At 41.6% G+C, this 12,012-nt stretch overlaps 1 protein-coding gene across 1 annotated transcript in view; it reads right to left on the reverse strand.

The window, feature by feature from the left end:
* Positions 1-12,012, reverse strand: part of LOC114641883 (fibrocystin-L-like) — a 98,490-nt gene that overhangs the window by 55,216 nt on the left and 31,262 nt on the right. Inside the window, exons 17-23 of the mRNA XM_028790906.2 lie at positions 11,164-11,320; positions 8,788-8,867; positions 7,226-7,355; positions 6,150-6,279; positions 4,347-4,588; positions 2,771-2,907; positions 834-1,866 (exon numbers count right to left, since the gene is read on the reverse strand). Of these exons, the coding sequence (XP_028646739.2) occupies positions 834-1,866; positions 2,771-2,907; positions 4,347-4,588; positions 6,150-6,279; positions 7,226-7,355; positions 8,788-8,867; positions 11,164-11,320 (1,909 nt within the window). The remainder of the gene's footprint in view (positions 1-833; positions 1,867-2,770; positions 2,908-4,346; positions 4,589-6,149; positions 6,280-7,225; positions 7,356-8,787; positions 8,868-11,163; positions 11,321-12,012) is intronic.

Consider the following 12,012-nt stretch of genomic DNA (forward strand, 5'->3'; position numbering starts at 1 on the left):
TAAATAACTGCAAGTGGAGCGCTTTCTGGTGACATCAGCTGAGCTCCCCCTCTCTCACAGCAACCATCCACTCATCCAATACTTGTGCATTGCTGTGGACTCGCACCATGAGCCATCTCAGCTCACAGATTTGCACTGTGGTGAACGTCCAGTGGACAGTTGTGAACTCACATATGCTGGAGGCTGACATCGCCAGGCATCACTTCCGATTTCAGTGTTCAGAAGCAGTATCTGCTCGGCCGAGGCTGGGACTTCGACAATTATAATAAGTGACTTCTCTGTGGAGCTTCAGGGTCATGACTGGCCACCGGCAGTTCTCCACAGTGCAAACCTGCCAACTGAAATGGTTCGTGGTGTGAGTTCACAACAATAGATTTGGACCAGCCTTTTAGAGCTGTCTACAACACTTGTCTTCAATGTGAAACATCAAAACTAAAATATTGTAGTATGTCTGTACAGACTGCAGCACAGTATCCGTGGACAGTAGAATTCTGCAGTCACAGCTGAGGCGATCATTGAAGCCAGTGAGAGGCCATCCAGCTCTGGCTTGCCGTGACTTCACTTACGTTGGTGGTTCTAACGTGTCAGAGAGGCTGCTCACCTTGAAGGTTGAGTGTTTATGTGACCATGAGTGGGCTACACTAAGGGTTTAACTAAGCATGTTAATGGGTCACATGTTTAGGGGTCTCCGTCTGTATATTCAGACACGCTGCTGTATCTGTGAAATGTTTCTCACTGATCTGATGCTTTGTATGCCCTGTCATCCCCACACAGATAATGAGATACACCCAATGGTGAGGGTTCTAAGAAGACACACCACTCCAAATGCTTACCTGTAAGAGACCCGTCAGTGTCAATCAGAGCTGCTTCATGCTCCTTTGTGAAGCCGGCCTTGTTGGTGGCATTAAAATACTGAACTCCACTAAATTTAACTCTCCAGCCTCCACAACTGTTGTACCCACAACTTGAATCAATCGCTGATATGCCAATGGCAGCACAGCTTGGGCGGTCAAAGTTGATAAATTTAATTCCTGCGACAGTCAGTCCGTCATCTAATGGAAGTACAATTCCCCTCTGAGTGCAGTTGCCGGGCAGAAGGCCGAGTTCATCCAAGTGACCAATCACAGTGGAATTCATGATCATGGCACCACCCGCTTCACCCCAGCCAGTAACATAGCTAGTTTGAAGTCGTTTCGTTTCAATTCCAGCAAGTTCGTTATTCACCATCAGGAAATTCTTGAACTGCAGTGCTCCGGCGTTGAGCCACTCGGCTCCTTTCAGACAATTCCAAGTCGTCAGAGAGTCAAAAACAGCCGGCTGGGGATTATTCCAGTAGCAGTACCCTTGTTGCATTGGGTAATATTGTTCAAAAATCCACAATCCATACCAGCCTTGAGAGTGAACAGAGTTGTTATAAAACTGTCCTAGTATCTCATTTTTCTCACAAATGTTAGCGTCATGCAGTTCTCCACTGACGCTGTCTTGAAGTCGATACCAGAAGCCAATATGACTTCCTCCAGCTACTGCGTTGTGCCGAATTGTGTTGTTGGGATTGCTTATCCAGAAGGCAGCTGGTGTGATATCGTCGTTCAAGAGACTGGTACTCTGCATCACAAACACTGCCAGGTTGTACTGAAGGACATTTCCTGTCTCGCTGCCTTCTTCAAAGATAAGCGCGCCTCCCATGATGTCGTAGATGACGTTTCTCTCAACTAAGAGATTAGAGGTCTGGTACATAGCGACTGCTCTGTTGTACGTCTGGTGAATGCTGCAGCCTCTGACATAAGAGGTGAATTTAAGGTCTCCCATGAGGTGCCAGTTTATAGGGTAACGCCCAAGTCTGTAGGCTTGTCCAGCGTGATATACCTGCAAGGATGGGGAAGAACATTTTGTTTTAAATGTGAAATTATTAGAATGGAACACCTACTGAGCAATTCTTTATTAGAACGACCATTTTTGTTGTGATATTAATGTTGTCGCTGAGGTGGTTTGGGCATGTCATAGGGATTCCATCAGGGTGGCATCTCGTGGAGATGATCTGGACCTGTTCCGCTGGGTGTAGACCCTGCAGCAGTCCCTGGACTTACTTGGGGGTTTTATGTCTCTCAGCTGGGTGTTGAACTCCTCGGACTTCCCCCACGTAGACCTAGAATCTGTACATGAGGACTGGGAAGTCTGGGCTGACCTGCTGACTCTGCCACCGCCACCTTCACCAGGAAGAGCAGTTCAGACAATGAGATATCAATAGTAGTAGTAGAGATGCTGGCCATTGGGATCCTACTGGACAAACTCAGGGCCTTACAAGATCTAAAAATCTTGAAATTCATGGGTCCTCACATTCAGTCCTGGAGGGCCGCAGTGGATGTAGAAGTTAGTGTTTCAATCGAATTCCTTAATTAGAAGCCAGTTATTGCTTCTGAATGTTCTGTCGAAACTGGAAAAACTGTAGGTCACCTTGAAAAGTTGACCAGGACAGAAGCATTAGCAAGGAAACATCAGGAAAAAGTCTAAACTGGGAAGTCAACCAGGGCACTAGACAAAACCAGGGTCAAAAAATTAAGATGACGTCAGAAATCCTAGAAAGCCAAGCCATTAAGAATGGAGAGTGTTTTAGAGCTGCCACCCACAATCTCAGAGTACACAATGAAAGCGGAAGCAGCTTATAGAGGGTCCCGTGAGTGACATCATCAAATTCCAGAAACCAAACCCCCAGCAGCCTATCACTGCATCATTGCAAATAGCCCCTAAAGTGGCAGAGCAGCTGACTTACTTCCACATATTCAATTCGGCCAATGGCAGAGTTCTGATTAGGCTGAGGTGTGCTGAACATGATGCACCCACCAAACTGGTCACTGCCAATTTGTTCACCATATTTTCCCTGAAAACAGGTCTGCACAGCAAATTCTCCTGTGAAGTACAAAGTGGGTTCCAGTTAGACATTACGGTTTAAACACTGAGCCAGAATTTACCAAAGATCAGTGATGTGGCAGGGAGGCAGTTAGTGCTGCTGCTCAGGTTTGCAGGTTCTGCCCATGTCACACACAATTTCTTATGATTTCTACCACAAATCAAAGGCATACAATGCAGGTTAAAAGGCAGTGCTAAACTGTGCACTTGTGTGCTCAATGACAGACTGCTCTTCTGTTCTGGGTTGCTTGGTGCATTGAACCCAGTACACCCAGTACTAGTGACAGGCATTTCGATTCACTTTACTGATTTGAATCTTTTAAACGCCCCTTTTAAATGAATCGATTCGTTCAAATCATTTGATTTGATTTATTTGATTTAGCAATAGGACTCAAGGAGAGTTTGTGTGGAAGGTCTGGTTAGGGGCTGAATTCCACTCTGATCAAATTTCAAATGTATAATTTAATAACGCATACATTATTATTATATATATTAAATTATATATTTACCATGCTGATAATTTAAATGACATTGTCCTCTTTCAGTACACAAAGTAGGACAACACAGTTAAAATGCATGATTAACATAAGACAACACGAAAGAGACTTTTCAGTGAATGAGAACTGTACAACTAGTTCTCAGGTAATGATTCCGTTTGCAAATCAAATGAACCAGAATCATGCAACTTGTCCTCGGGTAATAATTCAGTTTGTAAATCGAATAACCCAGAATCATAACACTCATTCTTTGGTAATGATTCAATTCACAAACCAAATGAATGAGAACTGTGAAACTCATTCTCAGGTAATGATTCAGTTCACTAATCAAATGATTGAGAATCAGGAGACTCGTTCTCAGGTAATGATATCAGTTCGCTGATCAAATGAACCAGAATCGTAAAACCCATTCTTAGGTTAGGATTCGATTTACAAACCAAATGAATGTGAATCATGAAACTCGCCCTCAGGTAATGATTCTGTTTGAACTTGAAAGAATCAAGTCAGTGCATTCAATGAGCCATAAAAAAGTGTGTGTTGGAGTAAATTTGAAAAACAAATAATTGTTAGAAATTAGTTTCAATTTTGTGTGAGTAATTTGTTGACTGTATTAAGGGATGGCTCAATCTTGTTTATCACGGTGCACGTGACTGGTGATGTGTTGTATGTTGGTCGAACATGTAACTTATGATTTTACAGGTGTCTGTACATGTGACTGTAGTATGACTACAACAACTGCTACCACATTGGTTAGCAGATGAATGGAGTGATGGTTGACGCTAACTTGTGGTACATCAGCACTGAGACCAGAGACTCTTTCCATAACTTTATTAGTCATAGTCTGAACATGTTGGACTACAATATTATGTTACTATTAAAAATCAAAGACAAATAGTTGATAATCTTAGTAGCAGAATATAAAGTACACAGTAAAATACATACCAGGATCAAATCCATCAGGACAAGGTGGTATGGTGTCTTCCCACTCGACATTTTCTGAGCCTTGGATGACAATGTTACGAGTTAAAAGTCCAACTTCTGCTCTCGCTTCAAATTGTTGTCCGTCTTGTGTTCTGACAGAAACTCCTAAATGTGTATACATGAGGGGGTTGGTCAGATTCACCGTTGTTCCATCTGAGGATATGGACTCAATTACCATCAGCTCGTTTTCATTCTGGCTCAGCCTGAAAAAAAAATTGATATTTTCATAAGCTTAGGGTTTCAACATCCTCCTTTTAACTTATAAAGCCTTACATGGCCAAGACTCTCTGCTTAATTATCTGAGCTCCTCATTACTTATCTAAACACAACATTACTTACAAACCTGAGCACACATTGAGATCTCAAGGTGACAGTCAGCTTAAGATTCCAAGGATTAATAAAATAACAGTGGGAGGTCAAGCTTTTAGTTACAGGGCTCCAAAGCTGTGGACTGATCTGCCGGTTACTTTAAGAGAAGCCCCTTCAGTCTCAGCTTTTAAATCCGGCTGAAGACTCACAGCTTTAGTCTGGCATACCCTGCCTAGAGCTGCTGAATAGCTGTGCACACTTCATCTTTGTTTGTTAGACATTTGTAGAGAAATATCACAATATTTTTAAACTATTACTAACCCTCCTCTCTTCTGTTTCTCTTCTTGGTATCTGGATGTGGCATTTTGTGCCACTGCTCTACTACCAGGCTGAACTCTTACATATGGAAAGATCTCAGATAAAGGAGGATTTTCTCATCAGATTGGACAGCCAGCACAGACTCCACTATACAAAAACCCAGAAACAGGTAGACAACCAGTTGGTTGAGGTCTTTAGGACCCTGACTTTGTTTTTGCCTTTCTCTTTTACAATTTTAATCTCTTCCATTGTCAACAGCGAGACTCTTTTTGACAGCATTCCTGTTCTTTTTCCGCAAATTGCAGGTTTCAGTTTTTCTCTAAGCATAGCACTGTATTCTGCACTGGTCACTGATTGTTCATCTTCCTTGAAAATGTCTCAAAACAAGGTCATCATGATTTTCCAGGTTTGAATATCTTCTTTACTGGAGAAAATGGGTATTTTCACTGCATGCTTTGTCTCTTGTTTTCCAGCTCACAGTGTTGAACGCATGTCTCAACTCTGGTGAAAATCCGCTCCAAAACACTTGCATCTTCTTCATATTGTTTGAGGAATTGAGTCACAACCTCCATGCGCTGTTGCTTGTGCAGATCAGTAAGCTGTTTGTGTACCCATCTTGGGCAAACTTTGCAGTAGCCCAAGTCCTCATGTGCTATGGTACGTGCAGATCCATAGCTAATACCCAAATGTGCAGCAACAGTGTTTTCTGATGAAGGCATTCAATGTGGACTTGTGCACACCATGTTGATGGTCATCGGTTAGACTTGTTCTTCCTGTTTTAACCCTTTCTACCCATGCATAGACTTTATCTTGAGTTGTGATGTTTTCACTTCTGTATTGAGCCAACGTCCTTTGGCGAACTTCAGCAGGCTTCACTCAAAGAAACCTCATTATGGCACGTTCTTCAACAATGGTGCAATCCCACAGTGCAGCGTCCAAATTCATTTGACTTTGGCTTTACCTAGACTAAAGGCAGGGCGCTGCACCGTGCATATTCCAACTACTCATAATCCACTGAGAACGTGTTGTATCATGTCAGCTTCTATCTGTTCTGGATACTGCGTAATTTTCAAATTACCATGACTTTTGAATTTATCCTCGTACTTTGAGTTGAAGGTATCTAGTACTCCTGTTTACCTGTCGCCGGTGGATGCAATGACAATTTCATCACCAGCTTTCCATGTTACAGGATTCTGGAGCTGCACGGTGGTCGAGCCGGCCTCAGCGGTTTCAGCCAGTCGGGTCCAAGTGAATGGAACGGGTGTACCTGAAAAGAGGAAGACCACTTTGATCAAACTCTGGGGCTTCTGTGTATCAAGATACAGTGAAAAAGAATGCCAGACTATTTTCTCTCAGTTTGAAGTATCAACATTAACTTCAAAGCGCTCACTGCCTCAGGTTATACATTCTAATTTTCCCAAAGACAATATTTGAAAGGAAAAACCTCATCCTAAACCGGACACCTGGTGCCTCATGCATAAAGCCATGCGTAGAATTTGCACTATAACATGACGTAAGCAAAAAAGCAGAAATGTGCTTACGTACAAAAAAATCCAGATGCATAAATCTGTGCGAACGCCAGCTTCCACGTTCTTCCGCTACATAAATCCCAGTCAGCGTGAAAATTAACGCACGTACACGCGCCTGCTGCCCCACTCCAACTCCTCCCAGAGTCACCAAGGTCAAAGGAGATGGCCTCGAGGACATTTATTAGGTAAATTTGCTCCCGACATAAGTAGTAAGTAATTAAAAGATATTATCTTGACTTCTTTATGGCCAGGGTTTTTATTGCCCCACTCTCCCTCTTAGGGCTTAATATGCCTGGCCTTTTTGTGGGTGCAGGCTACAAGCCTGAATCTCAGTTATGGGGGAAAGGCCTACTTTAAGGGTTGAATCCTCCTTTGAGAATTGTGGACGTGGAATTCATAAGACAATGATATAATCATCCAAATGATGATTTTGACAATCCTGCGGAGGCCCAATAAGAACCATTAGCTTTAAAATGGAGGTGCCCATAAAAAAACAAATACAGAAGAAAATGGCCACCCAATGATTTAAGTATGATAATGATAAGCATAATAACAAATTGAGACAAAAGATGAATAACATATCAAAATCAACACAAATACACTAATCCAATTGTAATAGTAATATGTTTTCTTAACATAAGGCGACAATTAATGTTGGAAACATTGAGAGTATGAATGATTTACCATGGAGGTCCAGCGTCCCTTCTCTGACAGCCAGCGTCTTGGCCCCGTAGAGTGGGAGTTCGGGAGAGAGGGGATGGCCATACAGGGTGATGATCGCCTTGTGCTGAAACGGCGCTTGTTCAGTTCCAACCTGCATCAACAAATACAAAACATGTCAGCTTAATGTACATTTATTCATCTTTTCTGCCTGTTGTACATTTTTATTAAGATGTGGACTTGTGGGGAATTCAGTTTTACTTTCATTTTCTAGATACGGTTTATACTTGTGTTCAAGGCTTATTGTTGTGTTTTGAAAATCCTGCAATGCCATCTTGGCTTACAAAGTGTTTAAAAATTTCAATAATGCCTGTTCTGACGTGACTCGCCATTACATTCCTGAATGTCACAACGTCTGATCTCAATGTGTGCAATGATATTTAAAGCGGATTCTCACATTCCTTTTTTTGTCGTAAGTGGTGGATATTCACAAAGATAACTAAAAGATAATCTTTTGTAATCGCTTTGGTGTGATTTGCTAGTGTGAATCTCCTCTTGGCAAATGCTGATGTGAGGGGACAATACCAACTCTTGGACGGAGTGATGGACCTGACATATCCGTTCATTTTCCAAGTGAATAAGTTGTTAAAAGTCAAATTTTCATTGATTGTTTTGTTTTCCCCAATTACACCACATTCATTTACATTACTATTTAAATGAAGATTAAATCTTAATTTGTCCACATATCTCTTACTTTTTCACTTGACTGGATTGATTTATTGGAAGAAGCGCCAGTAAACACCACTATGCTGTCATGTTTCTCTCCTGCATGGCAAAATATCAGTTTGACATTCAATTGAAACTGACCACAATTCTGTGGGACCAGTTGCCGTTCTTCAATAAGGTGCATCAACATTACCCAAAAGAGTCTTCTTTATTTGGCATTGTTTACTGAGACTCCATAAACTTCTGGCCTTGTAGACTGAAGGCTCGCTGAACCGACTGGATGGCCATGTAAGTCCTCACACACGCTGCTTTGCTCATCCATTTATCCAACACCAGTTACGTTCAACCATGTAGTGTCGCACTTCTCAAACTACCTTCTCTCAAAGCCCTTCAGGCCAAAACAAAGATCCTCATGGAAGCTCAGTATATTAAATTTAGAGGAAAACACAATTAAAATAAAAATTCTTGATGAGTGCCAGTCAGCTCTGGTTACCTCCTGGTGTAAAACTAATCTCATTTAAATAGGGCTTTAAACATGTTGATTCACTTTTAGAATGAGACAAAGTTCTGCTTTTAGTGAACTGAAAAAACTAAACAGCACTTTCCTCAATGAAAAAGTGAGGGGACCACAGGGAGGAAAAGGGGGGCACTGCTGGGAAAGAAAATTAAAGGAGACTTTAATCTAACCTTCTAGGAACTCGAGATCCTCAAATCCCTCAAGACGCTCCCCTTCAGCTCCTAGAATTCTCAAATAAAACAACTAACTCCGAGACTCCCCTGGTGGAGTCCATGGGCCCACAGTTTGTGAAGCATTGCAGTAGTGGAGAAAATGTGTTACAAAATGGATGGGTGTTACATACCTGCAGTGTGCCTCCATCCACAATTAGGATATTTTCTGCATTCAGCTCGAGGTCTACCTCATCAAACACCAGAGTTCCACCTCGAATATAAAACAAAAAACATTTTCATGCAACAGTATTTTATTAGCATCTGAATATTCCAGTTTGTTGAGTATTCCTTTAAAGTTAAGCTTTGAGTTGCATGCCACACACGTTAAGTTAACGAGCCTCTGAGGTTTCATTCTGAAGCACAAGCTGAAGAGTGGCGCTTAGCCTCTGAGGCTGCATATGAAATTATTATTCATGTAACACACACTAAGATGGTTGCCTAACCCCTGAGGTTTTATTATAAAAAACACACACAAGTTTTAAAACATTAACCTCTGGGGTTACAGATGACAAGTGACCATTTCTTACTGCTTTCTACGGGTATATAAACCTGAGCAGTGCACACGATAACAAGTCAATTACTAACTCAATTACTGCAGTAACTTATACCTGTTTTATATCATGTAGTGAGATGTTAAAATGTAGTGAGAAGTCAAGCAAAATGACCCCTTTAATTGGCTAACTAGAAAGATTCCAATATGCAGGCTTTCAAGGCATCTCAGGCCCCTTCTTCAGGCAACATGGAATACAGAAACTGGAGTTCTCTGTGCTTATATGGACACTGCATTGGAAAACCTTGAAGTGAGACATCTTAGATGTACAAAATTAACAGACCTCTCCAGGCTAAGATTCATTAAGCAAGAGAGGAGAGCAATGTCTGGTCAAGATCTTTGGATAAGATGACTCTCCAACAAAGTCTTTGGAAGTTTCTGATGAGTTTTTCAATTCAATGTGGGTCTACAGTCAGGTTGTCTGTCCGGGAGGTGCCAACAATCCTCATCTCTGGCCATAAAACTCTTGTCTCTATGTACACCATGTTGTAATGTGTTCAGTTTTAGCCTGAGTTCCACTTCCCATTCTTTTCTCTCTTGCTGTGTTCTGAAGTTGCCCATAAGCCCTGTGACTTTAAAGACCCTCTCACAGTGTCTATGTCTGCTTCAGGAACATCTCTGTTGCCATGTTTAATATCGAACCTGTGGAAGTTCATGCTTTGATGGAGTGTTTGTCTAGTTTCTCCCACATAGAGTGCAGTGTCGGGACATTTCATACAGAGAGTTAGGTAGACAACATTAGATGATCTGCAGGAAACGATCTCTTTATGCGATGTTCTAGTCGACAGTGTGGTATAACTACACAATCAGTATCATAAATGTAAGGACTTGTCTGTTCTGTAGGCAGGGAGATGTGTCATTTTCTGTTGGTTCAATTAGGGAGTTTTGGGCAATTAGTCACTGTAGGTGTGGCGGATGTCTGTATGCCAGGAGGGGAGGTTCTGGGAATCCATTTTTCAGTGTTTCATCATTGTGTAGCATTGGCTGAAGTTCTTCTATAATTTTTTGAAGTGCTTCAAGATGTTGATTGTAGGTGACAACAAGGGGGATGCGGTTCTTGCTGTCTTTGTTCTTAAATTCCAGAAGGTGGTCTCTGGGATATGGCAGTCGCTCTGCATTTTTGTGTCTGTTGTTTTGTGGGCATAACCTTGTCTGATGGAATCTCATCTGAGCTCCTACAGTTGTTTATCCCGGTATGTCGGGTCTGAGCAGATACAGTTGTAACGTATTGCCTGGCTGAAAATAATGGAGCGCCTTATATGTTTGGGGTGGAAGCTGTCACTTCTCAGGTAGGTCAGTCTGTCCGTCAGTTTGTGAAAAACAGAAGTTACAAGGGGGTTATCCTGGGGTTGAACGGTGGTTCTGTTTTTGAGAAATTCAGCTTCAGCTTTATGTTGGGGTGGAAAGAATTAAGTTCATTATAAAAATGGTGGAGGTCTTCCTCACTGGCAGTCCAGATTGTGAAGATGTCATGTGTAGCGGAGGTTCAACATTCGTTTGAAGATGCACGTTGTACTATTTTATATCATAAAGATAAAATTGGTCATTTAGACCAAAAGCATTAATTTGCAGTCAGTGCTGCTGTTTCATCGTTGGTTAGGAGATGTGAGGCTATATTAGAATGGGGCGAGTTAAAACCTAACATCTGACCAAACTCACAACCAGGGAAAAATGACTACATTATGAAATAAGAATACAAAACAACTGAGATACTGTCTACAAAACCATGTCCTGTAATCCAGGCTACTTCATAAAGTGGCGTCTCTGCTTTTTGACCTGCATGGATGATCCTGAACTCAAACGCCATGCTGTTCTATGGAGGTGCCCAGCTCCTCACACTGGCATCGGCACATATGATTCTTATCTACTGCTGGGGCCTTCTAATGCCGTGCCCTTGTCCTGCTCCATGTTTTCCTGTCTACCCTCCCTGCTCCGACTCCTGCTTTTGAAAGCTTACCTTGAATGAGAAGCATTGTTAGGACGGCTGTGCTGGTGTCCAGTAAGATGGTCTGCCCTGGTGTGATGACAGCAAAAGATCCGTCGTCCGGTGGGGATTCACCACCCCATGTGTATGGAGAGGACCAGACATCAATGTAAAAGAAATCAGCGTTGTCCTGCAGAGACCCAGAGGATCGGTGGTTACAGGCTTTCTACTGAAGTCAAGTCAATTTTATTTGCAAAGCACATTAAAAACAATAGAATTTGACCAAAGTGCTGTACAGCAAATACATATATAGATAAAATAAGTACACCAAAACTGATTAAATGAAAAGTATAAATAGTATAAGTAATAGTATAAATAAAATACAAAGTTTAAAAAGCTAAGGTAAAAAGAAAAGCTTTGAGGTGAAATTTAAATTTGTGAATTTCCCCTTGGGATTAATAAAGTATCTATCTATCTATCTATCTATCTATCTATCTATCTATCTATCTATCTATCTATCTATCTATCTATCTATCTATCTATCTATCTATCTATCTATCTATCTATCTATCTATCTATCTATCTATCTATCTATCTATCTATCTATCTATTATATAGTGCCTTTCACTCTATCTAAAAGTAACCCAAGCTGATGCTGACCTCATCTAAAAATGCAGACGTTTCTAAAGCTTAGAGGCAGCTACTTCAAAAGCACCCCCCCCCCCCCCCTATAAGTTCAAGTCCAATAACTTCTGGTCAGTGAGTAAGGATGTATCAGGTCACTAAGATAAATGGGGTCTAAACTATTCAGGAACTTCAAAACAAACAGTACAAGTTAAGCTCGACCCTGCAGCGAACAGGAATCCAGTGGAGAGAAGCTAA

This window comes from Erpetoichthys calabaricus, chromosome 13 (assembly GCF_900747795.2).
Source record: "Erpetoichthys calabaricus chromosome 13, fErpCal1.3, whole genome shotgun sequence".
NCBI lineage: Eukaryota > Metazoa > Chordata > Cladistia > Polypteriformes > Polypteridae > Erpetoichthys > Erpetoichthys calabaricus.